Source organism: Aptenodytes patagonicus, chromosome 14 (genome assembly GCF_965638725.1).
Source record: "Aptenodytes patagonicus chromosome 14, bAptPat1.pri.cur, whole genome shotgun sequence".
NCBI lineage: Eukaryota > Metazoa > Chordata > Aves > Sphenisciformes > Spheniscidae > Aptenodytes > Aptenodytes patagonicus.
The window spans coordinates 11,442,962-11,467,593 of NC_134962.1; the positions used below are offsets into that span (position 1 = coordinate 11,442,962).

The following is a 24,632-nucleotide window of genomic DNA, read 5'->3' on the forward strand; positions in this document are numbered from 1 at the left end:
TCTCAGCATCAACTGACTGTGCAAAACTCAGGAGAGGGGGGAAAAAAAAAAAATTGTACACTATTTTTGATATGTGCTTGAAAAAGTGAAGAGTACACAGCGATGGTGCTGCCGCTTCTAGCGGTGAGATACGTGTCCCTTTGATTACTGAAGGGAAAAGGACACGTGAGGTTGGAACAATGTGCATCCATAAATCCAACTTGCCTGTCTAGCGAGCGAGCAGGGGTACCTTCCCTCTGGCTTGCCCCGTGTTAACTTTCAAAGTGCTCCGACCTGGCAACAGGAGAAGGCAGGGATCGGGCTGCCAAACCCCCATCACACCTACCGATTATCCCTCGTGCTCTAGCAGGGCTACGATGGCTCACGTTGCGGACCACGGACCACGGTTCCTAACAGTCTCCCTTAAACAGAAAGGCAAGAGGGTTTATCTTTTAATATAAATTTGTTATTTTATTAAACAGGATTAACAATCAACTGTCCAGAATCCAAACAAGCAACTCATCTTCAGAAACAATTTTTGCAGAAAAATTACCCAAAAAAAGCCTGGTTCTTACTGCAATCATGTTCTTAAAAGTGATGCTTTATCATTTGCTTTATAAAAGTAAGAAATTCACTCTCTCATAACCATCTATCTAGCTATATATTTATAGGTGTATATATGCACCATGTACTTCAGAGATGAGTTTTTTACTCAGAAGACAAATATGGAAGCCCAGAAAGAATGGAAATACTCCCAGCACGTGGTCGCTGCTGGCTGCGACTGGACCAGTCTCACACACTGTCCGTGGTAATGGTAACCACGGCCCCTTGTCAAAGGCAACTTTTTGGTACAGTATCTTTGGAGTAAGCATCTTGGCAGGCACCTGGGATGCTAAAGCACAGCACATACTCACGTAAGAAAGTCATGGTCTCCTCTCTGGATGCACGGCTCTATTGCATATTAAGTCAAAATACTACAATACACCAAAATTCCTAAGCAATTTTGGTGAGTATTTCTGTATAAATTCTCCACCAAACTGAAGATCTGACTTCTAGCCAGCGTTGTGGTTGAGTGAGAGAAGCAATTCAGATGGGACCTGAGTCAACATGTGACACTGGGCCCTAGCTTATTAATTTACTTATTCAGTTTTAATAGTGCCTAAAGATTACATCAGGTCAGGAAGAGGGCAGAAGGGTTAAAACAGGCAATCAATCATGTCTTTTTCCAAGTCCTAAACAAAGATAAAGGAAGAGCAAATTGCAGTTCACAGGAATTCTCTGGGATGAGTACAAAACTGGGAAAAGTCCCAGAAGGCAGATTTTGGCCCAAAATGGTAAAAGTATGTTCCAACTTCCTATGCATGTGAGAGCATCGTCATGGCCAGCTGTGAGCACAGCTGGAGCCCGAGCCCAAGGTGTGCGCTTCTGCGGCAGTGACACTGGGAGGCCTGATACACGGCAGTCCTTATCCAAGAAAGGATACCAAAACAATTGTTTGGTTTTTTTAAATGCCCTTCAGACCTGTGCACGGGCAAGAGCACCAGCTTCCAGCTTGTTCTTGTTCCAGTCTTGTTAGTACAAGACTAACGCTGGGTAAATATAGCTGTGGCCAAACCCTCCTACCCACATGGATGGGAATAAAACCTCTGTTTCTGAAGCGCCTGCTCACTCCCCGTCAGCACTAACCCACCTTTTTCCTAGAAAGGCGAAGATTAACCGAGGCCACAGTCACAGTTAAAGGTGGTTATTTCTGCACTGCAGACAAGGGCTAGGCAGGTCAGTGGGGCAGGACAGATAAAGCAGGGGAAGAGGGGGGAAAAAAAAAAAGCAGGGGAGGTTCTCCTGTTCGCATTTGCAGTACAGAAAGTCTGGCAGATAGAGAAGGGAGTCGGGCCAGGAGGCAGTTTCGGTCTGCTTGCACAATAGCAAGATAGGAAGCTGGATATCCATTTGGGAGAGAGTTTGTGGGGATACAGGTAGGTGTATGTGATAGCCTGATTCTGCTTAGGACTGTAAGGGTTAACACAGGGGTGCCAGTAATAGATACCGACTCCAGGCACCTTCTCCCTGTGCTCCCGCTAGCACAGAGGAGAGTCAAGCACGCATGAAGAAGGGCCACCGCTCCATGCTGGCTCGCAGGGATGGGTCACGATGCGTTGGGGACCATCCCGTAAGCGTCATACAGCGTGTCCAGCAGTTCCTGCTTTTCCTTCTCAGGTAAGAAGCTGGACTGAGCTGCGTTGATGTTCTGGGGAGGCAGAGGGGGAACACAAGGGAGGCATTAAGACACATCAGACACGAACATGTGGTTCTGCACATCCCAACATCTGGCTCTGAGCAGCCGCAGGCGAGGGAGAGTGTAAAGTTTCCACTCCAAGATTCATTTCCACAGCCTCATTTTACAGGGCAACTGCTCTGCCCATCACTAGCAACAGTCCCAAGAGGAACGAGGCAGGCACAAGTGAAGGTCTTGAAATACTTTGGAGTTTTTAAGATATGCTCCTACACTCCCAGCTCCCCTTCGGACAAGAGCCTCTCCCAGCACAGCGGTGGTGGCAGCCTGATGCGCCGCTGCTGGAACACAGCCTGGCTGTGCAACGTAACATGCTTGTATGTTTTGTGCAGGGACCTTTCTTTTATTACACAGGAACAACCTGGCTTTTGCAAGAGCAGGAGGAGAGGACAGCTGGCAGCAGAACAGCTGTGGATCCAGGATCCCAGAGCTCAGGGCTATCCTTGTTCCCCCTTCTAGACCCAGAGAGTGATGTCTGTAGGAGAAAGAGACTTGTTCCTCCAGCCAGAGCTGAGAGCAGGACTGATGCTCTCTTGTAAAGTGCATCCTGCACTTCCCAATCCAAGCAAATATCTTGGGAGACGTGTAGGTGAAAGTGCTGAGCGTGACTCTCAATGCAAACCAGGAAAGCTTCCCCTGGTAACCAGCTTAGCCAAACTGTTATCCTGTCTTTCTGTCTTGGGTAAGTAATTAGAAAATCAAGCAGGTAATCAAGATACATAAATGACTGTGCGCGCCAAAACCGAAGCCAGCAGTCGCTTTGTTTCCAGCTCAGTTGTTGCATATTCATGTTATACGTGCAAAAACCGCAAGCACCTCCGCACCTGCTGAACCTTTCTAATTTCTGGGCCAGGCCTTGAAATAACCTACCTGCAATTCCAAATCCAGAAAGAAAAGCAACAGGCACCTTCCTTCCTTACTGCTAAGACCTGCTGTGAGGACGTCAGTGGACAATTTCCACTCTGACCTGTTACCCATAAAGCCCAAAGCAGTCAGCCCAAGTGATGCAGCCCGGGCAGAGCCCACCCTGCACTCGGATCCCCCTGCTCTCCACACCCCACAGCGCTCCCAGCATCCCCCTCCAGCCAGCTCAGCAGCCACCCCCAGCCTCGTCCTTAGAAAGCCAGTGCAGGATTTTCTGATTTCCATTAAAAAACTCTTCCGCTTATAAAGAAAAGCAGCGGGTTGTTCCGGGCTACACCAGGACATCAGCAGAGCATGCAACTGAGGCCGACTTACCACTCTCTTGAACTCCTCTTCAGTGAAGCCCATGTAGTCCTTCACTATGCTGTAATCCTTGTCAATATTGGAGTTAAAGATGAGGGGGTCATCCGTGTTTATAGAGTAGTTAGCGCGATCCTTCCTAAATCTGTAAGGAAACCAGGTTGAACCGGTAGGTAAAACACTGGATATGGCACTGGTCATGCACTTCTCAGGGTAAAATGCAGTAAAAGCAAAGACCTCGCAGCTGTCCCTGCAGCTTGCATTGCTGGACACAAACACAGGGCTCGGCTTGTCTCACCGCCGCTCTGCACCGCTCTGCTTCTCCAGTGGAGAGAGCAGCAGAGCATCGGGGTGTCTCTCGCTTAGAGGTTCAGCAACCTCAGCTCTCACCCACAAACTAGGGCTAATGGCCGGTGTGCAGCATCTTGTGCCCCACAGCTCAGAGCAGGGGCAGGAGGGACAGGACAGCCTCCCCGAGGGACCCCCGCACCCCCTCCAGCTGCACCAGGCCCCTCTGTGCCAAAGGGTGAGGATGTACCACATTTTTCTGAGTGGTTAGAAGTGTGTTACCTTTGTAAAGCAATAAAGCAGCTATAATCAACCCAAATCCTGGTTATTTAAGATTGCACATAATTGAGAAGTCTTACTGTGCTACGGGGTGTTTCCTGAAGTCCGGGAGACATGCTCCAGTAAGATAACTGGACCAAGGGCAGACCTGTTTGGGGGAGTTAAACACAAAAACCAGAATCAACCACGCAGATCTGAACCACAGCTGTGTACGTAGATAGCTAAGCACGCTGGTAAAGCCTGATACAGGTTTAGAGCTTTGTTCACAGCTACCCCTCAGCGCCGCTCCAACGGAGCAGTGCATGTCCCAGGACATGGATGCGAAGAGCCCACGGCCCACGTGACGGCAGCAGGAACCGGTGGGATATTTCCCATGGCCAGTCAGCCACCGGCCATGTGTCAACCACAGCTAAGAAACCACTGGCATTAAGTATATACATATGTATTCCATATATTAGTTGGATATACTCATTCAGGGGAAAAGCCAAGGAAATCTGCCCATGCACAGTAACTCCCAGGCACTTCCACCCTCCACCCAGACAGGCTCCAGTACAGCAGCCTGCTTTGCAGGAGGAGAAGCCTGCAGGCTTGAGGTACATAAATTAGTGAACAAGCTGCCCAAAATTTATCCTCAGCCAGAACAGGATCCATTTCTCTCTGCTACACACCTCCCGCAAGCTGCTGTGCTCGCAGCAAAGATCCCAGCAAAAAGGCAGGTGTCACCACCATTTTTGCTGTGGAGCTTTAGTCATCCAGGTTCAATGGCAATGTCACCATACATGCGGTCAGCACTTGGGTGTCAGGTCGTGTCCCTGGCTGTAGCACAGCCCAAGCAAGGGCTGATTTTCCACTCGGAGAGCAGCTACCTGGCTGTCACCCTCCCACCACACATCCTTACCTCAAAATGCATCTTTGTTCTCAACAGCTCCTTGTAGAGCTCAGGGTCCTCCAGGACATGGTAGCCATGGCCAATGCGCTCGGCCTTCAGGAGATAAACTGCCTAGGGAGCACAGGAAAACCACGTAAAGCCTTCGAGCACCAGCTCAACTCCTGCCTGCCCAGAGATCCCTGCCCCACCATGGGTGCAGCCCACGCCACCGAACCAGCTCCAGGGAGATCCTTCTCTGAGCCGTCGGGGCCAGATCTCTGCCTGGGTCCCCGATGTTTGCTCTGCTATGAATACGGAGAGGACTTGGGCTCCTCTCTCCCCGGTGCAGGGGATGCAGGGGCACTTCCCACCACTGCCCTTCTATCTGCCCCGAGCCAGCAGCTCCTCGTACCTCCTTGATCATGGCAGGCGGGCCGGCCTCTCCAGCATGGACAGTACGATGAATCCCGCATCTTTCAGCTTCCTGCAAAGCAAGGGAGGACATGCTCCTGTCTCATCACCCCCAGCAAGGTCAGCAAACCCCTGGGCCGGCACCGCTCTTGGGGGCACAGCAAGCAACAGGACTCTGCGTGAAGAGCCCCCAAACCACGAGCCCTGCACCCCGAGAGTTGCATGCTCTCTGCTGTAGCACAGGCTGCGAGAAGAGCTCAGTGATGCCAGAAGCAGAGAAACTTAGAAAGCCTGGTTACCTTCCCTTGGAGCCCAGCCAGACTCCCCCAGGATCTTTTAATACCGGGTGAGCTCACCGCTGTCTCCTCTCCAGACAGCAGCAAGCTCGAAGCTCTCCTTCCTCCACCCACTTGCCCTTCTGCATGAACCTTGCAGCAATTCCTGTCTTTGAAACTTCTACCTTTTTGGCAAGCTGCAGCCAAGTGGAAGAATTTAAAAGCCCCCAGGGCAGAGATGAAGCGATGCTCAGACCCTGAGTGCCTCCCTCCTGTAAGGGGCTGGGGACGGAGGCAGCCCAGCTGGGAGGACCCTGAGGGTGCAGCTTTGGGGGCATTTCAAGATGCTCTCCATAGCCATGCCGAAAAATCCCTTGCCAGGGCGGCCACAGACCACCTGGGCTTTGGGAAGCCGTGCAGCCTCGAGGGAAGCCTGGCTCCTGCCTTGCTGGAGAAGGGCCACCCAGCCAGCGGCGGCAGGCAGGCTGCAAGTCCCATCTCGCAGCAGATGCTCTTCCCGGGCACTCCTTCAGGGCTTTTCAGTCATGATTTTTTTTTTTTTTCAGTTACTTAATTTTCAGCTCCTCATGCGCTGCACACCCAGGCCCAGCGAAGGTCAGGTCAGGCTCTGCCTGGGACGTCTACAGAAGAGCCCTGTGTGCATCGACCTGAAAGGCACTCTGTGCTCCCTACATTTAAGTGAGTGTTGATTTTTCCCAAACAGCTAATTTTCGCCACTTTTTTAAATAATAAAATCCCTCTGGCTGAAGTACCAGACCAAGAAGAGAGACAGACTCACACCAGCACAGAGATTTTTTCCACTTGTTTCTACACAGGATGAAGAGAAACCAGAAACTATCACCCCCCCACTCCCAAGACAGGCATCCCTAACTATCCCAACAGGAGCCAGGGATACAAGCAGAGGGGTCAGGAAGAGCACATGCACCAGGACCCTTCCCCCACCAATGCTCCTGGCTGCCGAAGCTTGAGCCCCTCCATCCAGGAGGGAGCTCGTGTCTAACGTCTATCCATGGGCATATCTTCCCTGCAGTGCTTTAATCCCTTTTTCAGCCCATTTGTCTGAGGACACATGGTGCTTCCCTTGGCTTCTCCTCCAAGGATCCCTGCTTCCTTGGACATGGTGGTCCTAGGATCCTTGGCTCTACACTTCCCGGTGCTCCTCCGCAGCCAGCAGCCACAGTCGAATTTTCACCATTATCTGCTCTTTCCCCCCCCAGCAGCCCCGAGAGCTCCCAGGCAGAACGTGCCCGCCCAAAGGACATCACAAGTCTCTCCAATTTCCCTGGATGCATTACATACCCCACAGAGAGTAGCAGCAGTATTTATGGGGATGTACTTCCCTGCCACGCAGGCCAAGAGGGGCCAACAGACGGGAGCGGGGTTTGCTTCAGCATCTCAGAGTTTGAGCGAGCCCCCGGCACAGCGACAAGACGCATCCTTCAGACGGAGGAGTCTGGACCTGTATACTGCTTGGCACACCAGGGCAGGATGAGACACGTCTGCCCGTCGGTTAATAAAACCCTGTGCCTGCGTCTCAGTTTATAACCACTCAGTTCATCCAGCGTGGCACAGCAGCACAGGCAGACCTTGTATCGGCTCCTGCTGACAGCGGCAAAAACCCTGAGAAAGCCCCGCGTCATTTCAGCCCTGAGTGCTGCTTGCAAACCACCATCCTTTTTAGTAGTGATGGTGCACAACCTCCTCTCCCACTGATGCAGGGGACCAACAACCCCAAACTCCCACCAGCAAAGAGGAGCGAGGCGCAAAGCTTCCCCTTTGAGCCGCTGCAAAGCGCTGAGGTCTAGTGAGAGCCTCCGATCAGGCTCCTGAAGCCATTCCAGCGCTTGCATTCGAGATGATCAGATAAAAGCACTTCAAACTGCAGCTTCTTCTCTGCTCCTCAGGTGATTTCTGCCAGACTGGAAAGGCCAGTCTCTTCCACCTTCAGCCATGGTTTCGCCGAGCCCCAGGAGCAGACCCCAGCCGACAGCAGCGGGGTGCTGCCAGGGGAAACATGGGCTCCACGTTACTCGCGTTGCACTCAGTGCTACGGGGTAGTGTGCCGAGCTTCAGCTCTAAGGCCATGTTTAAGCAATGATGCCTGCCATTAATCATTTAGGAAATATAAACAAATACTTTTGCTATTTAACAGAAGGTTTTTAATAGCTGCAACGAATTTTTAAGCTGTCCCAGCTGTTTGCAGTCTGAAAAACATACTGCGTGTCCCCTCATGCATGTCCCCTCAATATATGTTTTTCTCATCATTTCAAGAAGCTTATTAAACAAACCTCGTAAGCCTTCTTATGCTCGGAGGAATTCTCCACCTTCAGGGACTCATCCCCAGCCAGGTCGATGGCCACCACAGAGTTGTTTCGATACTTCTTGCAGAGCTCCACCACCTCTGGAGACCAGCCTGGAAGAGACAGCACCAGGGTTCAGGAGAAAGCATTGGTACGAGTCACACCTTCAGCATTTTTCTAAACAAATCCTGGTCATATAACTAGAAGGCTAGAGCTATTTTCTTTGGTCTTTCCTAAAATTTGATGCTCAAAAAGAAAGCTAACAAACTCCTAGAAAGGTCTGCCGTCTTCAGGCAAATAAAAGCTGCCAACTGATTAGTCCATCGTCAATCAAAGGGAAATCAAATGCATTTACCAGCTATAAAGCTGCTCCCATCATGTTTTTCTGCTCACTTTCAGCAGGGGAAAAAAAAGAAAAAGAGAAAACAGAAAAAAACCTCCAAACACGGTGGTGACTCTGCAGTTGGCCCAAGGTAAGCTGAACTGCACAGCCCAGGTGCTGTAACATGGTATGCGGGAGAAATCCCTCAACTCGCTCCTGAGCTTTCACCCCATCCCAGGCTGGGCAAGGGGGCAGAAAGGGAAGAACCGGCCCGTCGGACGTGTTGTGTCACAGAGGAGTTTGGGCTGGGAGGGATCTCGGGGGGGGGATCTCTGACTGTACAACAGTCAGCCCTGCCTGTTGCAGAGTATCCTTGACTCCCCCAGACAAGATGATGGATGCTACTCCTGGTGGGAAGGAGCTGGTCAGCCTCCTGGAAGGCTGACCTTTAACACTCGCAAAGTTTTTCTCACTGATGCCAAGAAGATAAGAGAGTAACGAGCGGCCAACAACTACTTCAGAGCTATCTCTGATCAGGATAGAGGATAACCTCTGAGAAAGGACATGCATCTACCAACTCATTTAGCACTTTGGCCTTAGCAAAAAGGCCAAGAAACAGCGATAAACGGTGATGTTAATTATTAACAGGCACCTGCTGTGTACACACAATCCCAAAATCATACAAACACATAAGAAAACATGTGCAATTTCATCTTCTTTTTTTCATCCGTTTCCAACTCACTGGGTTAGAGCCATTGTTTTATTAACAAGTAAGAGTTGGTGCCCTGGCAGGCATGAGAATGCCAGCTCAGTTGTTTGCACAAGCAATCCCTCCTGCTGTGCAAGCCCACGCTGCATATGCCCTCGGGTGCTCCCGCCACCTTCTGCCTTTACCACTTGTGCGTTGGCAGGGACTGTAGTGTGACACTGCCTTACAGCTTTCCAGTTTCTACAAAGAAAGGAGTTTTCTTCCTAGAAATCAGAAATTTAAGGGTCAAGTTTTCCAAGTACTGTTTGGGGTTGATTGTGCAGGCAGGGAAAAAAAAACCCCACTCTCAAATCTCCCAGTTTCCAAGAATATAATTTTTCACATTTCTAGACACAAATTAACCGTGTACTCATTAGCAAAAATCTTTCCACCATCTACCCTACTAAGCCTACATAAAACTGTTGTGAGATATGAAGATATTCATAACAAAGTCTTCACATAGAACAGCTACTGTCATACAACCTCGCTCTGACTGCATCTTTCCCTAGAGGAAGATGCTCACAGAACTCAGCAGCCCAATGAACCACTGGAGACCGGGTTTTCTTCCTATTCTGGGTCACAGCACCTGTTACCAACGAAGTTCAGAGCTGCCGATTTTATAAAAAATATTTTATATATGTGACTTAAGTATATTTTACTTGTGTTTTCAGCTTAAACCAGCAGAGACGGCAGCCAGCAGATCCTCTGGCTGACCCATGGTCCAGGCTAGTGAAGGAGTATGCTGCTGTAGCAGCATGACCACGAGCAGGGAATGTGTGAGATCTCACGCCTGGTCCTCCTGTGACCGTTCGCTCTCGGACCCACCAGACGGTCGTGGCAGATGCAACTGCTCGCTGTGGCAACGGCGCAAGGAGAGCTCCAGCTTTTGGGCAGGGAGCGAGGTATGAGCAGAAATCGCACCTCCTCCAGGAGAGGACAGAAGAGCCCGCTTTGTCTCTCTAGCGAAACCTTTCAGATACTGGCTGTACCCACAGACCCCCACTCTCACATCCAGCTGACCCTTTCCCCATAGTAAAGGGAGCAGAGGACCCCCACCAAGAAAAAAACCTCCTTCTCAGCACTGTCTGGTCCCGCATCGGACCCAGGGCTACGGGACCGGGGCTTTCCCCACATTTCTGCGGGGACCTGAACCCAGGGGACGTCACCCCCCGCCACGCGTCAGGGAAGGGGAGCAGAGCAGCAGGGGAGCTGCAATACATTACTTGGCATATGGCGCATGCAGCATAGAATAGACCTGGCTTTGATGCGGAAATCCCTTTCTCCATCCTGTAGTCCCTGATTTACGAGGTTAACGACTTCGTCTGGAGTGAGATCTCCCCTGCAGAAAAGAAAAGCTGTCAGCGAGAGGCCGGACACCCGCCAGGGAAGCAGGCAGGAGCCGCAGGTCCAGCCCAGCATCCCCACGGGACACCCCACGCAAAACCCGGGCTGTCCGGGGTCCCGCTCGCCTTAACATCCAGAGGAGCCCGACGAGACCGCCCAGAGCTGAAAAGCACCTTTTAAACCCATGCCATGCCCAGATTTACAAGATGTTGGGCACAAAAGCATGCAAATATGATAGTAAGATTTAGAAAAGCCTCGTGGAACTGGATGCCAATCCTGCCTGAGCAGAGGAACCTGCTCTTTGCCAGAGCATCTTATTAGGGGCACACAACTGCCTGCAGCTGGGCAGGGACGAGCATGGGGGCTCAACGCCCATCACAGCACATTTTGCAAGGGGCCACAGAGCTCAGCACTGATTTAATCAGAGGCACACATCATAGTGGGGATGACAGGTAAAGAAGGGATCAGATTGCCAGCCCCCTCCAACATTGCCCACCGTCTCTGCCAGCTCAAATTCACATTTTGCGGGCAGGCAATCCACATCTGAACGCTGCTTTCCCTCACACAGAGACCGCTTCAGCCAGAAGTTTAAGGACAGCTGCTCTGCACATGCAGAATTAGGTGTCCAAAGCAAGGGACGTTAAAACATAGCAGCACACAGAGATATTATAAGAGGAAAAATACTATCGATGGGGAAGAGAGGTGGAAGAGTGCTGGCGCTTGCTGCGTTGGAGGAGAGAGGAGGTTTGGTTACTCCAGACTTTGAACACACGCTGGCTTCTCCATGCCCGACCAGCCACCCGCCAGCTCCCCGGCACGGCGGGATCACTCACTCGGTTTGGCCCCAGGGGATGGGATCCACGCGGCAGTTGGCCAGGAGGTGAGGGCTGTACCGGACCTCCACATAGATGATGCCTTCTTTTGCTTTCGTTTCCACGAGCTCGTAGGCGATCCTCCTCACCGCCTCACGGTCACCCCTGCAGGGACGGCAGTGGGACCCATCACCGGGACTCATCACCCTCAGGGCACACTGGGGACGGGCGAGGTGACCTCCAAGGCTGAACAACATTAGCCAAGGGGTCCTGCCAAGGACTGAGGGGGAAGAAGCAAAAAGCGGGGTACTTACGCAATGGCAGGCATATAGTGATTAAACTTCTCTAGAAATTCGGTAAGTGTCAGTGGTGTTTTGTAGCTAACATGCTTCAGGAGGTCATCAACAGTGCTGCCAGGGAGAGGAACCCCTCTTTTCCTGGAAACGAAGCCACATGTTACTGAAGGGGAAGGCTATCGCATTCTTAATCAGTCCATTTCGTACAGCAATTGTGTCCCGAGCTGGCAGCATCAACCTCCATTTCTTCACAGAAAAGATACAGCACACGTTGTCCTTCCAAAATCTCCTCGCAGATGCAGCCCTGAATCTCAGCGGGGAGGAAGGCAATCCAAAATACAGGCAAAGCACAAACAAATCGAAATACAAGCCCAGACTGACCCGGCAGGAACACAGCCAGAGCACATTTTAAGCTTAAGAAGGAGTTCATCTAAAGAGGCTCTGGATTACTTCTTAGCACCGCCTAGTCCTAGCGGCAGAATTGCCAAAATTCTTTAGAAAAGTTAATTTCTACTTATGTAGGCTCAAAGGCCTGAAACACTGTGGAGATGCTCCCAGGCACAGAATCATGGGCGCAGAAGCATCGTGGCTCACGGGCTTAATGCCGGCAGCTCCTGCGAGCGAGCTGGTTCCCAAGCCAAATATCATGGTGGCATCTTCTCTGACGGGGACACCTCCCATGCAGGGGCAAACGGCGGTCCCAACAACCGCTCTCACCAAAGGGATGGAGATGGTAAAGCCCACCTAAACTCTTCCAAGAGGGAAGAAGCTGTTTGTCCCTGGAGCACCTGGAGTCCCGGGTGGGTGGAAGTGTCCCCGGTGGGGTGACAGCCAGGCTCGAGGGGCGTGCCAGCCAAGGATGCTGCACGCTTCCCAGGCAGGCTTCGCCACCCCCACTTCACAGGCTGTCACTCTGCCCATGAATGCCAACCTGAATTAGGAGTAATAACTAGACATTTGTTTTTAATCCTCCTCCCTGCCACAGTGAATTACAGCCGACTGATGGATCTCTCTGCTAATAGCGACAAAACACCACAGACAGCTTTAGCGTCCCGATGCCAGCAGCCGTCCCGATGAGCAATCCGCAGGGAAGCAGCCCAAAGGACCCCGCTCCCGGGCCCAGGGCACATTGCTCATTCCCTGCCCAGGCAGGAAGGAAACCAGCCCCGCGCTCAGCCTTCACATGCAGTCTGCAAAGATTAAGTTGCTGGCACTCGGGCAGGGGACGTTCATCACTGCCAAGGCATCGGTTTTCCTCCCCGCCTTGCCCTTTCCGTGGCACTGACACATCGGTCTCTCCTCCAAGAACTGGCCCGCATCTTCTTCCACCTGCCCAGGGAAAGTTTCCTACAGCAAAGCCATTTCCCTGACCCCTTTCGTGTGCTTCCTGAAGGATTGCCTCCACACAGCCAGCGGCGACAGCACTTTGGGATGATCCACAGCGCAGAGACACTGGAGCCAGGTCTCCGACTGAGGGGGTCTGGTGGATCTTGCCACCATGGCTTTGGGAGCTGCTGCTGCTGCCCCATCCAACCCACCTGGTAGCTGGGAGCCTTCCCGCAGCAAAGCTGCCCCAGGGGAACGTGCTCATGCCTGCCAGCACCTCGGCATCCTGCCCAGAGCTACCTCCAGCCATGGGCAGCACCACGCACACCATCCCACCACGGAGAGCGCACCTCTCCTGGGGACACCCAGTCCCACGAGGGGTCTGCCACGGCTCTAAACCCTTTGGCTAGGCAGGGGGGATGCAAAGCCTGACCCAGACCTTGCAGAATTGGAGCCAAAGCTGCTAAAAACGTCGGAGTTCAGCCACTGCCCAAGGGGGCTTGTGCATCCCAGCAGCTTCGGGTTATTTGTATGTGGTCAGCCACCACCTGGCAAATTTATTTCCAGCTCTTTACCTTTAAAAATAGACCACAAGCAGCTTTCTGTGTCCAGGGTGAGGTTATTAAGGCAGTCCCCTACAGTCTCCTACACTGCTCCATTGCTTTTACATTTGTGTGAGCGTTAGTTCTGGAGCCCATGAATAGCACAGCCTTGCTCCACCCGAGGGCTGGCAGCTCCGGGGGATGCCAGGGCTGTTTAAAAATAAGAGGGAACTCGGCACACACTTGGGCAAAGAAAGTTGCTGCCCTAAGCAAGAGAGAAGCACGGATCCTTAGATGACTGGTGTCTCCTGGGCTCCTACAACCCTCCTGGGGGACTACACCAACATTTGTCCTTTGCTGGCAACAGGGACCCAGCAGAGCCCCAGGGAGTCAGCACCGATTCTCCTGTCCATCGGGACTTGTATTCCAGTCCTGCAAGCCCACCAGTGGCACGGGCAGAGCCAGCAGGAACTCTGACTCAGCTCGCCACGCCAATGTCCTGCAACAAATGAGATGGACATCTCTGATCCACCTTCTTTACTCTGACTGCACTGCAAAATGTATGGCCACTCCCTGCAGAAAAAGCTGCAGAGAGAGTATTTCCCCCTAGGATCGCATTGCCTTGGAGCCTGCTGGGCTCACAGGATGCCAGAACCACTTCCCATCCTCCTCAGAACCGATTTCCTCCCCAAAGTACCAGAGTTGTGCCCAAGAGCTGTTTCCTGAAATCTGTAAGCTTGCCACTTTCTCGATCTGAGGCTATCTGCTAGTCTCCGTTAGCTTTTTGAATAGTGACAGCTGGAAGAAGTCTTAAGTTTATTTTGCTTACAACCGTGGAGCCAGGTCCTTGCACCAGTTAATCATTCACCCTGGTGCTTCCCACACAAGCTACGCTGAAGCAAGAAGATGCACGTGGGCTCTGTCAAGGAAACAACCTCTCTAAGTCACTGCCAAGTGCTTTCCCAGGTCACCCTCACACGAGCACGACTCCTTGACTGCTAGCACCAGGCAGACAGCCTGGGGTTCAAAGGCACGCAGCAGCAGGGCAGGGAGGAGCACCCAAGCTGGTTTTTCCTCCCAAGACTGTGGTACAGCACCACCACTGAGAAGACGCTCCCAGCCTGCTTTCATTTAACTTGCTTTTGCAATTAGGAATGTGGAAAAAGAAACAAGAATACACTGATTCTGCCATTTCCCAGGTACACTTCAAAGGCAGACAGCTCTGTTTATGAGACATCTTCTGTACTTTTCCCACGGTGGCTCCTCTTAGCTTGCCTGGCTCACGGGACCGATGACCACCTCGCTCACGCTCCTGCTACCAGTGCAGCCCCGCTGCAACATCGCCTTCTGGGATGTGCTCAATATCCTCGCACCGTGCAGCCAGAGGACCCGTCTGTGCAGAGATGAGACCAGCGCCAGCCAGGTTTGCTGCCTCCACGGCAAGGGAGAGAGCTTTCCCAGCCTGCCAGCACAAGCTCTTCTGTTGGAGAATTGGACAAGCAGAAGGCATGGGAGTAGGGACTGATGCTTTTGGACTTGCAGCTCCCAGAGCTTTCTTCCCCCCGCAACTCACCTGCCAAAGTGCAAGATTGTTTCTGGTCTAATGGCTCCATCCAGGTGGACATGAAGTTCGACCTGCAATAAGATAAAGAGAAGTCGGTGAGGTACTCTTAGAGCTCCAGCAAAAGTTTAGACATAAGCAGCTGGTGCTAACACAGGTATAAACGCAGCCAATACGGGGACAAAGTCATGACAAGAAAGCACAAAAACATTTTTAAAACACCATCATTATAAAGTTTATTTTTCAATATCTAAGTAAGTATTGTTTGTCTAAATATTTTCTTATTGCTGCTGCAGCTCACACACTTAATGGCTCTTTAGAAATTTATTCCGTTTCCAGTAATCTTCAGGAACTGCCCTATCCTTATTTAGTTTGCACGGTTCGGAGTTTGGGAAGAGTGAAAAAAAGCAAACCCTAAGCACCTGCGCTTTCCAGCTTGCTCCTTCTTGAATCACAGACACCCAAGCATCAATTAATTTGCTAAGAGTCATGACACGAGAACTTTGACTTCACTTCCAAGAATCAGCTCCTGATATATTGTTAATTACTTGGCATTATCAGAGCATACAGGCTTTCTAACCCTACACATGGAGTCAGTCCCATAGCACAAGGTGCTGTGAAAAATAAAAAGAACAAGAGTTGCCCCGTAGAGCTAACAAGCCGGTTTCAAAATAAAACACTTAAAGTTTGACTCATTAAAAATGGGACAGTAACTCAGATCGCTTCACTCTGAAACCCTGTTTCCTGATTATTGCTGAAACAATGAATTTTGGAGAAAGAGCCCCAGAAAAGCAAAAGCAAGTTTTTTCCGTTAGGCAGCTGGGGCTTTTGGAGGAACATGACAAATGTAATTTGGAAGTCAAACCGGGAAGGAAAATATTAGCTGTAAAATGTTTCAGCTAGATCTTCATATTTCCAGAACTGTTTTCTTTTAAGCAACGGAATAGCCTACAAAATACATATTTAATTCAATTTTATTTTTTTAATGAAACTGTAGAGCAGCAACTTAATACACAAAGTTCTTGTTAGTTATAACATTGTCCAAATTCTCCTGCGTAGATGATTGCAGCAGGACGCTGAGGGTAAGAATTGAGTAGGATTCAGAAGAGGACTGGATATTTGCACAGATAACTAAACCGCCCAGGGTTACCAATTAAAACCCACAAACCCTCCAGCGTCAGGGTATGTATCAAACAATAACTACAAGGAGCTGGAAGAAAAATGAGTAAGCGGTCCCTACAAGCAGGGCAATGCATAATTGTCCACCTCAAGACCCTTTCGTTCTCCTCTGAAGCATCCGCATCCACGAGCAGCTGATGCGAGCTCAATGCCGCTGGCCCGGCCCCCGGTGCAGGGCTGGCAATGCCCATCTCTGGGACGAGCACCGATGCCCACGAGCTCGCTCCCACCCCCACCTCCTCCCGCAGCCCTAGATGCCTGCCATGCAGGTAGAGACACCCACCTTCTGACTCACGGTCAGGGTTTTCATTGACCGCTTCCTGCTGCAAAAGGCCATCATTGCTGAGGTGGGCCAGGACTTGGGTTCGGGCCACCTGCTTCATGGCCATGAAGCTACCACTGAAATGTGCACTGGTGGGATGCGAAATGCAGGTGCCAGGCTCAGGGCAGCTTGAGCTTCTGACCCTGCACCGTTGCAATCAGCTGGCCCAGGGGTCACGTATATCCCCATAGACACCACTGCTGGCAGGTTGTAAAAAGATATCCCTGTCACTTCTCCTACCCTTAAGACACGATCTGAATCTACAGGGATGAAGTTTTTAAAAGGGCAAAACCTGATCTTTCCCCCCACCTCGAGTTATGGAATCCTGCTTATGAGGACTAAATGTCCTGAGAAGCAGCAGATAAAGTAACAGACTACGGACATGATCTGCATCGCCAGATGTGGATGCCTGGCACGTTTTCCACTCTTGAGCTCCGATTCCTATTTCAAAACCATGCAAGCTCCATTCCCTGAGGTTTTCAACAGCCCTCGTGACCTTCTGATGGAGTTACAGGCTTGAAACTTGCTCGTGCTCGATATAAAAACCAAGCAACCCAAACCTAGTGAGGTCTTCTCACTCCAAACGTTTCTCAAGCATTTTCTGCAAGAACATCCCAACGCGACACTTCCATCAATGTGAAAGCAAATTCAGTGGCGTCCTTCATCCATGCAAGCCACCTCCTTCTGCCACTACTGCAGGCGAGAAGCACGTAAAGCAGCAAGGTTCCTCTCCAACACCAGCAACAGGCTCTTCCTCCCCTGCAATGCATTTCTTTGGGTCTGGAGGGACCTAAACTAAGTGCTAAGAAACACTTGTGCAATGCTGCTCAACCCAAAAAGTTGTGGGGTTCCTCAAGATCAGTGCTCGGGGGGTTGTTTTCTGCAGCTGAGAACTAATCTATGCTATTTAGATTACCAGAGGATAATCAAGTGAAGAAGTAAAGGTGTGCCTACAAGGGTCTCCACCAAGAGCCGGCCCTAGATAAGGATGCAATCAGCAGAGGCACAACCGAGCAGCTCAGCTCCCCCAGGCGCCTTGCTCGCAAACCCCGCAGGTTTCCAGGTCTGCGGGAGGCTGCTCGCTGCAGATTACACTTCAGCTCTCTTCCTGCGTGTTTGTTTTGGGTAAACAAAGCACAAGACTTTTCCAGATACAAGTGGGTGACATGACCTTGCTTTAAGTCAAGGAAAGTACCCAGATAAAGATGAAAGTTTTCTCCGAACTGTGGCTCCAGGAGGCAATGCCTGAGCAAGCAGAAATAAGGTGAACGCAGGAGCCCAGCACCTCTTCCAGGGCTCTGCTCCTCGGCACACAGAGGTCCACGCACACGTGGTCTCCCACCCCAAGCCCTCCAGTTTATTTGGAGAGGAAGCCTGCGCGCACAGATTAAATAAGGATCTCAACACTTGGTCCAGGACCCCTATGGCACCACAGGCTGCACCAGCACTGGAGCCTTCAGCCATGCCAGGACCAGCGATGCCTTCCTTTCTCACAGCAAACCTGGATGTGGTAACGTTTGTTCTGATGAAGAACGAGAAAGCAGCAGAGCTCTCAAACGCTTTCCTAGGGCAGGAGCACTGCTCTTCCCCTAGATGCAGCGAGGGCCCTCAGGACCACCTTTGGAGGGGGCTCAGCACGGTATAGCCACCCGTCAGCCCTTCTTCTGCACCTCCACAGCGCTGCAGCTGAGAGCAAGTTCACTGACCGCCAGCCAGTGCGTCAAAAACCATAGGGCAAGTCAATAACATCTCCGAGTTTTACTAAAGAGTTGTCAAAAGCCAGAGGGATGAGTTCAAAAGACATAACTGGCCATAAACTGTGTGCCCTCAGCACAGACAACCCCCAGCAAGGCTGTCAGAGCGAACCGAGCACTTTCCATTTTTGTGCAAAAAAAGTTTTAGCTCAACCACGGCACATGACTTGTTAGTGCAGATATCAGCAAGTTGGTCAGATTTTAAAAAAGGAGAAGTTTTAAGGGCTCTGGCTTGACTTTTCTCTTCTGAAAATATTGTAATGTTTTCTTTGAAACTTCATAAGCTTCAAAAATAAATTCAAACACAAAATGAGGTACTGCAAACAAGTGTGTTCCGTTCAAAGATCAAGTCTTATTATTTTCAATTTAGTGACATTAAGAGGAAAAAGTTAACCAAACATTCAAAGTATTTTCAGCTACAGTCAACCCAACAGAATTTCTCTATTACTCTAGGGTTTGCTCAGCGGACCATGGCAGAGCAGTTAACTGCTCAGTTCACCTATTATGTGGCATAAAAAGTACCATCCAAGCTAAGGCACTCGAGGGAATTTCTGTATCAGGTGGTTTTAGGGTCTTTTTTTAAATATATACAATGAACAAAGTCAGCCCTAACACCATGGTAAAAGTAACACCAACCTCACCTTTTATTTTGATGGTTTCCAGCAGATATTAATAGATAATCCAGGCAGCCGCTAAAGTTCATCATTTTAAAAACCTTAGCAGTGACTTTGGCCAGGACTATTTATCAGCACATTAAAAGGTGATAATTTAAAGTTCACTTTATTGATCTCAATAACTGAAAACCAGAGTAATTAGAGCTGTCATTTGCCAATTGTTAGATACACATGGCAGGAAAATGTTGATAGAGAGCAAAATTCAACAAGAGATAAGACAAATGCAAATCACCGCAAAAAGAATGAACTGTGTTCCCCAAATACCGGTTTTATGAAAGCGTGCTGTCAGGAACAAAGTTATCCTCATCATAAACTCGCCACAAATGCTCATTTAGAAGCAAGAGGTGAGAGTGGATCAAGAGGGATGTGAAGTGGAAGAGGCACAGTATTATCCTCAAACCTGATGACACCCACAAATGCGTTTTGGAGACGAATCTGCCATACGCTTTAAGGTTTGAGCCTTTAAAAGAGAAACGTGGGAGCCTACAAGACCCACCCGCTGCTCCGTTACAAGAAATATTCGTGCTTTCTAGAGGAGCATTCATATGATACACGGCTTTGGTGACTGAGGAGGATGCTCCCATGCTGAGCAGCTGTCAGTACCATTCCTCCCAGCCTCCACCAACCTCGCTACGAGGCTCCTGGTGCCGTTAATAGGCGACGGTGGCTCTGCGTCACCCTCTTGCAGGGACAGCTCCCACGGCGTGGCAGGGCCACATCCCTCTCTGAGCCATCACAGACCTCGCACCTGCACGTGGCTGGAACGAGGCAACGCTTTGGAGCAATAAACGGAGTCCTTGCACTTCGAGCAGCACCAAGGCAGCCTCTTACTGCCAGCACGTTTGACAAGTGGAGCCGGGAAGGTTATCTGAGAGTGTGCCTGCAGAGCATTACTGAAGGGATGAGTACCTGCATCGCTGCGTAAGGTACGGCTGGGCTCAATGCAGCCTCGGCGGCACCAGGCTTTGACCCGTGCCAAGCCACTCAGGGGTCAGGTTGGGCGTGAGAAGTGGATGAGCCGAAGAAAAACATCATCCTCGGCACACCCTCGTGCACTTGCACTCCCCACAATAAGGATCACCTTTTAAATTTTTTTGTTTGTTTGTTTGGTTGGTTTTTAAGTTTTGCACCCAAGGCAAATGCCTGTACTATCGGCTCGGCACAGACGGACAGGTCTGTCTCAAGCAGGGGGAGGCTGCAGTGTTACAGGGAGCAGGGCAGGACGCCCACCCAAACCAGCCTGGGTACAGCCAGCGCTCTGCAGCAGAGCAGACACCTTCGGTGTCATCTGGATTTGGTCACCAGGTGCTCTCCTAACCATTGACGGGGACACACGCAGCTACAGCCAGTTCTGGCCATCTCTCCCAATTCCCAGATACAAAGGACATGTCGGAGACAACTGCCTGCCTTTGGAGAGGGACAGGCTCCGAAATGCCGTGACACACACAGTGTGCCCCGGGAGGGCTTGTGGGAACACCTGCCCAACGCGACCTGGGCTCATTTTGGAAACAAGCATCCAGCAGCAGAGCTGCTGGGAGGGTGCAGGCCTGACCCCAGAAGCCCCCATTTCCATCCAGCTCCCCGTATGTGGCTCAAGGCACACAGGAGCCGCAGGAGAAGAGAGCCATGTGTCCCGAAGCCCCCAGGCCGGGGCTGGTCTGCAGGGAGAGGAGCCAGCAGCGAGCGAGGACACCGTCTCTGCTCTGGTTGTGGAGCAGAGAGGGAAGAGGCTGATGGTTGGCGTCCAAGGAACGGCAGTCTTTTCTGCTCTTTTATGGCCAATGATAAGCAGGGTTCAAAGTCACTCACCGGCAGCCCCAGCAGCTCCCTGTTCATCCACTGCAGTAGCCAGGAGTCAGCGAGTTCCCAAAAAACACGGAGGCAGCCCCGGCCCCGCATTCAGCCGGGGCTTGAAGCTGCTCCAGTTACCAGAAACATCTCTAAAACACAAAACTGATCGTTTCCAATGGCAGAGGGTCCAGGGGAATGAATAGGGCTCATTAACTGACTTCAGACCCATTTTTTTTTTTCCCCCCAAGCCTGACTTAGCAGGTTCACAGGACTGAAAAGGACTGCCTGACTCAGGAAAACCAGTCTCGTAATTGCCAGCAACCAGACAACAGAAGCCTGATCTTAGCGGTCAAACCCTGCACAGTTTTTCCTAGGTCTCTCTCTTCAGCATCCCACTCTCCCACACACTGGAAAAGTAGGAAGAAGCACAAGTGAAAGAAGAACTTAACTTGCTTCTCTCAGCCAAAAGTTTAAAATCACTGGGGTGAACCAACAGCTTTTGTTCTTAGTGGAGCTGGTGAAATGCCAACATCTCCCAAAATTGAAGTAGCCTTAAAAAGGCTTTAACCATTAGCAGATGTCAATGCTCCCTGGATTTCGGTATCAAGGTTTGCCTGCTATTGCATGGGTCACCTTCCCCGAGAGGGAAACCTCACACAGCGATGGAACGAAGCATGGATCAGACCCATGCACACAGGCTTTTCCAAGTACGCTAGACGTTTCTGGTGCGAGCTCAAACTGAGAGATAAATGGTTTGGGAGTGGTAGGAGGTGCAAACAGCGACAAAAAAAAAAACCCTTTTGGGTTTTCGGAGGCAATCTTCTTCCCAGGAAAGCTGCACGCAGTTGCCACCACTCAGGTTCTCCCAGATCGGGACCACCATGACCCTCACATCACTTTTCTTGGTCTCCTCTGCCCCGGCCCCTCGCTGCCCACCAAGAGCCCAACGCCGCCTGACAGTCAGCGCCAGAGCTCAAAGGCAGCCAGGCAGAGAAAACCTGCTCCCCATACACCAGCATAGCCAGACCACAGCCTAAGAGCTGAGCTGTCCTGCAGCAAAGGCAGCGCTCTGCCATCAGATACAGGGTTATTGCTAACCACATCTGTTTCATCTTCCTCTTCTCAACTTTTTTATAATCTGATTAATAAACATGTTACTGTATGATCCTATTTGAGATGTATTTACACAGCACATGGTGAGAGCGAAAGACTGGAGCACCCTCTGACAGCAGTCACCAAGACGGTATGTTGGGTGAGGAATAACTGAACTAAATGTTTAAAAGAAAAAAAACACCACCAAAAAAAAAAAAATTAATCAAAAAATAAAACAAAACCAAACCCCCAAACAAAACAAGGAAAAAAAAACAAACAACAAACCCAAAAAACAAGAGAAAACGTTTGTTTTAGTAGACCAAGGCAACAGCTGGAGTGCTGGACCCTTCAGGGCTTCCCACGTCCCCAGCCGTGCCCCAGCCAGGCTACCAGCGCACCTCCCGCCCGGAGCGGCAGAGCGGCCCGGGCTGGGCGCTGGGATGTCCCCGCGGCGGGGAGCCGGGACCAGCACCGCTCCGGCGGCGGGATGTGCGGGGTGGCCGGGACACCCGGGGCAGCTCCTGCGTGTCCCTGCGGGGAGCCCCGGGCCGGGGCAGCGCAGACCCCGGCTGGTACCGCCGAGTGACACCTCAGGGCACACCGTCGCGGCTCGGCCGCCGTGCCCCGCGGCATGCCCCAGCTCCCAGCCCGCTGCACGCCGCCCCAGCACCGGGTCATGCCCCGGCTCTCACCCCGGGTGCATATGCGGCGGCTCGGCTCCGGTGCATGACCCGGTGCGCGGCGCCTCAGCGCCGGTGCACGTTCCAGTTCTCGCTCCCGGTGCACGCCCCGGCTCCCACCCCCGGTGCACGGCGCCTCATCCCCGGTGCACGTCCCGGTTCCCAGCCGCCGCGCACAGCACCTCAGCCCCGGTGCACGCCGCGCTCCCAGCCCAGCGCCTCCGGCAGCGCCGCCACCTCACCTTGGGGTCCCCGAAGACGCACAGCCCCCGCTCCATGCCGCTGCCGCCGCCGCTCCGCTCCGCTCCGCTCCGCGCCCGCCGCCCCGCTCCGCCCCGCTCCGCCGGCCGGGCTCGCCCGCCCCCTGCCGGGCCCGCCCCGCCCCGGCCCGCCCCGCCCTGCCCCGGCCCGGCCATGCGCAGCGCCGAGCACCGCGGCACCGCGGCATCCCGGCGGTCAGGGCTGTCTCCTGCCGCCCCGAGTGCCCGAAATCCCGCCCGGTAATGCCTCCCCCCGCCCCCCCCCGGCTCGCGTTTCCTTCGGGAGCCGAGAGCCCGGGCGGAGTCCCTCCTCCTCCGGTAACACCGACGGAAAATATAACACGGTAAAACAACAGCTCAGCTCGTAGAACTGGAATGTCATCTCCGGCTTTGATTGCAGTCTTAAGCCAATGCGACAATATTTTTTTTAACCTAAAAAAGGACTTAATTGTTCAGGTTAGGAGCGATCATCCCTCACCCCCTTTCCTGCTTGCAAAGCTGCTGCTCGGTGACTCGCTTGCTTTGTCCGATGGCTTTTCGGACTTGTTTGGTCCATCATACACCTGCTTTCAGCTCCTGCAAACTCATGCTCAGCATTTAATTTCTCATTTTTAGTGACCTGGCCATGTTTTACTCTGCTCCTCTGCCTCCTGCCGCCTTCTCCCATAGATGATGCACATGGCAGCCCACATCATTGAGGGACAGTGGGGCAGAGAGTCCTGCTTCTTCCCACCGAGCATGGCTTCTGCGGTTCTGGAGAGAGCAGAGCTTTCAGCCACTCCCATCCTGAAGCACCCTCAAAGTCACACCCAGTTAGCTAAAGGCAAATCTGCAACGTGGAACCACTCCCCAGAGTGAGCTTTGAGGAACTTCCCTTGGGTCCTCGTGCAGCCCTGGGCGAGATGAGATCCAAGCTGCCCAGAAGGTGCTGAGCAGGCAGGTGATGTTTCCAAAATCACTGCAGAGCCAAGGACCACAGTTTTGTTCTGCATGACTGGAGTTCACCTGCCCAGGTGAGGCCATCCCCAGACCACAGGCCAGGTCTGCAGGGAACCTTGGAGATGAAAACCACTGTATCAATGTAAAATACTATTATTACTTGCTCTGGCATGTAAGCAGAGAAAGCACTTGGGGCTGTAGGCGTGAATGCTACCACAAATGGTTGGAAAATAGTGTTTCCTCGTCTCCTTCCCCAGCTGTGTTTACACCAGCAGGACACTGTTTGTGGAAGCTGGCAGCAGGGGATTAGCTACGCCGGAGCCCTGCCTGCGGGGACGGGGAGGGCTGGGGAGGGCTGGGCACTCCTCCAGCCCTGCGCTGTCACAGCCACACTGCCGCCCCAGCAAGGTGTCATGAAACAGTCCAGGGGAGCGAGCAGCCCTGAAGGTGGGGGCTGCAATCCCCCCCCCCAAAGGTGGGGGCTAGTGCTAGGCACTGCTTAGTAAATGCGGAACATGCTGCACACTCATTGCACCACAAGGAAATGTCACCGACATCCCTTGTCACTCCTCCCCAGCTTTGCCATGAGAGCAGTGATGGAATTTCTGCCCCAAAGCCAAGTAGGCACTGAGAAAACAGCAGTTTTTCAGCTCGAATCCCAAGGTCATTTGGGTATGTGCACTGCAGCGGAGCCCGTGGGAAAAGCACAGGGCTTGGCTGGGGAGGAAAGTTCATTAACATGTTTTCTTTTATTAAGTACCACCTTTCAGAGATGCCCTGACTGCATCCATACGGTAGAGATGAAAGCTTATTAGCCACAGTTAACTGGCAAAAATATTCTTTACAAAATAGTGACTGGCAGGGGAAAGTAACTGTTAGCTGCCAAGCATGGTGCCAGCACTGCTCAGGGCTTTCAGGAGCCTGTGGGATGGAGCAGCGCTGCGCCGGGCCCACGGGAAACCAGTGGGAATAGGCAGCAGGTATTTTCTGCACTAAAACTTGTGATTTCTGGAGTCACCAGAAGGTGACATTGTTCCAGGCTCCTAAAGCTT

General features: G+C 51.8%; 1 protein-coding gene across 1 annotated transcript; it reads right to left on the reverse strand.

The window, feature by feature from the left end:
* Positions 1-429: 429 nt before the first annotated feature.
* ADA (adenosine deaminase) lies at positions 430-22,685 on the reverse strand. Its single transcript, XM_076352150.1, has 11 exons — positions 22,624-22,685; positions 14,902-14,963; positions 11,479-11,601; positions 11,186-11,329; positions 10,232-10,347; positions 7,927-8,051; positions 5,344-5,415; positions 4,962-5,063; positions 4,144-4,211; positions 3,512-3,641; positions 430-2,227 (listed from the first exon to the last, which is right to left on the reverse strand). The coding sequence occupies exons 1-11, from the start codon at positions 22,657-22,659 to the stop codon at positions 2,126-2,128; spliced, it is 1,080 nt and encodes a 359-aa protein (XP_076208265.1). The 5' UTR covers positions 22,660-22,685; the 3' UTR covers positions 430-2,125.
* Between the last annotated feature and the right edge of the window lie 1,947 nt (positions 22,686-24,632).

What these genes read in the sequence shown, in the direction of transcription:
- ADA (XM_076352150.1), bottom strand. Translation starts at nt 22,659, where the DNA reads ATGGAGCGGGGGCTGTGCGTCTTCGGGGACCCCAAG. An exon ending in ACAATCTTGCACTTTGGCAG is followed by an intron (nt 11,602 to 14,901) that starts GTGAGTTGCGGG and finishes CTTCGTTTCCAG; the next exon opens with GAAAAGAGGGGTTCCTCTCC. An exon ending in AAGAGGAGTTCAAGAGAGTG is followed by an intron (nt 2,228 to 3,511) that starts GTAAGTCGGCCT and finishes CTGCCTCCCCAG; the next exon opens with AACATCAACGCAGCTCAGTC.